We start from the raw sequence: 1,371 nt of genomic DNA, 5'->3' as shown, positions 1-1,371 counted from the left end.
CAAGGCACCCTGGAGCCTTCTGCCTCCTCAATGCAAACAGAGAAACAACTTTCTGAGGGCTACTTTGACATCCTTGTTCCTCAGAGAATAAATGAGGGGATTCAGGGCAGGGCTGACTGCTGTGTACAATAAGGTAACCACCTTGCCATTCTCCAAGGAGGATCCAGAACCAGGCTGCAAATAGGTGTAGATGACAGTGGAGTAGTACAGGATGACCACCACCAGGTGGGCGGAGCAGGTGGAGAAGGCACGCTTCTTGCCCTCTGTGGAGCGGATGCGCAGGATATTAGCAATGATGAAGCTATAGGATATCATAATCAACAGAAAGTTGGCCACACCAAAATAAGTATCTGCGATGACAATCATGATGTTGTTGAGGGTGGTTGGGCTGCAAGACAGAAGCAGCAGTGTTGGGACTTCACATAAAAAGTTACAAATTTGGTTGGGGCCACAGAAATTGAGTCGTGCCATCAGGCCAGTGTGCAGAGATGTATTGGCTATGCCAATAAGCCACACAATACCTGTGAGCAGGACACAGATGGGCCAGCTCATCAGCATGCTGTAGTGAAGTGGGCGGCAGATGGCCACATAGCGGTCATAGGCCATGGCAGTGAGTAACACAAGCTCAGATCCTAGAAACCAGGTCATGAAGAAGAGTTGGGTCATGCATCCCTTGTAAGAGATGTGGCTGCTCTTAAGCACCAGACCCTCCAGCAGCTTGGGAAGAACAGTGGATGTACAGACAATGTCCAACAAAGCCAGGTTTGCAAGGAAGAAATACATGGGAATATGAAGACTTGGGTTGAGGGTGATGGCTATGATGATGAGGGTGTTTCCTGCAAGAGCCAGGATGTAAAGAAGCAAGAAAAAGACCAAGAAGAGAGCCTCAAGCTCAGGATCCCCAGAGAGTCCCTGCAGGACAAACTCTACCACAGTTGTGTAGTTGCTTACTGCCATTTGAGAGTGAATCCTGGGAGTTACACAGCTGGGGATGATCAAGGAGACACAGGGCGTTGGGCAGCCATCATTTCACACAGGATCCAGCCAGCTGTGAGTAGGAGTGCTTGTCATGGGTACTGTTGCTGTAGAAATGATAACGCCATCCATCAACACAGTATAACAGTGTGAGCATGAACTCTGCACACAGCAGATCCAGAAAGATGATGCCCCTGCCAGTGATGAGCAGTATCCTCCCACAGCTTCTGTTTGCTTTAACATGGATCATGTCCTACGATATGCTGAGGTCTAGATCTTCTCTAAGCATGTATGCTGGCCTGTTAAGGTGTACCAAGGGGCAATCACTTCCCAGGGAAAAATATTTGGACCTAGAAAGGGCCAGCATTGTCAAGAGGTGGGCCAGGCTTCTCAGAG

General features: G+C 49.0%; 1 protein-coding gene across 1 annotated transcript; it reads right to left on the bottom strand.

Annotated features, from left to right (window-relative positions):
* Positions 1 to 27: 27 nt before the first annotated feature.
* Positions 28 to 957, bottom strand: LOC116893859 (olfactory receptor 13A1-like). The gene has a single exon (XM_032895579.1). It carries the CDS (start codon positions 955 to 957, stop codon positions 28 to 30), a length of 930 nt encoding a protein of 309 aa, XP_032751470.1.
* Positions 958 to 1,371: the final 414 nt, after the last annotated feature.

The sequence above is a fragment of the Rattus rattus genome, chromosome 2 (genome assembly GCF_011064425.1).
Source record: "Rattus rattus isolate New Zealand chromosome 2, Rrattus_CSIRO_v1, whole genome shotgun sequence".
NCBI classification, from domain to species: domain Eukaryota; kingdom Metazoa; phylum Chordata; class Mammalia; order Rodentia; family Muridae; genus Rattus; species Rattus rattus.
This window is presented reverse-complemented; position numbering and strand designations above follow the sequence as displayed.

What these genes read in the sequence shown, in the direction of transcription:
- LOC116893859 (XM_032895579.1), bottom strand. Translation starts at nt 957, where the DNA reads ATGGCAGTAAGCAACTACACAACTGTGGTAGAGTTTGTCCTGCAGGGA.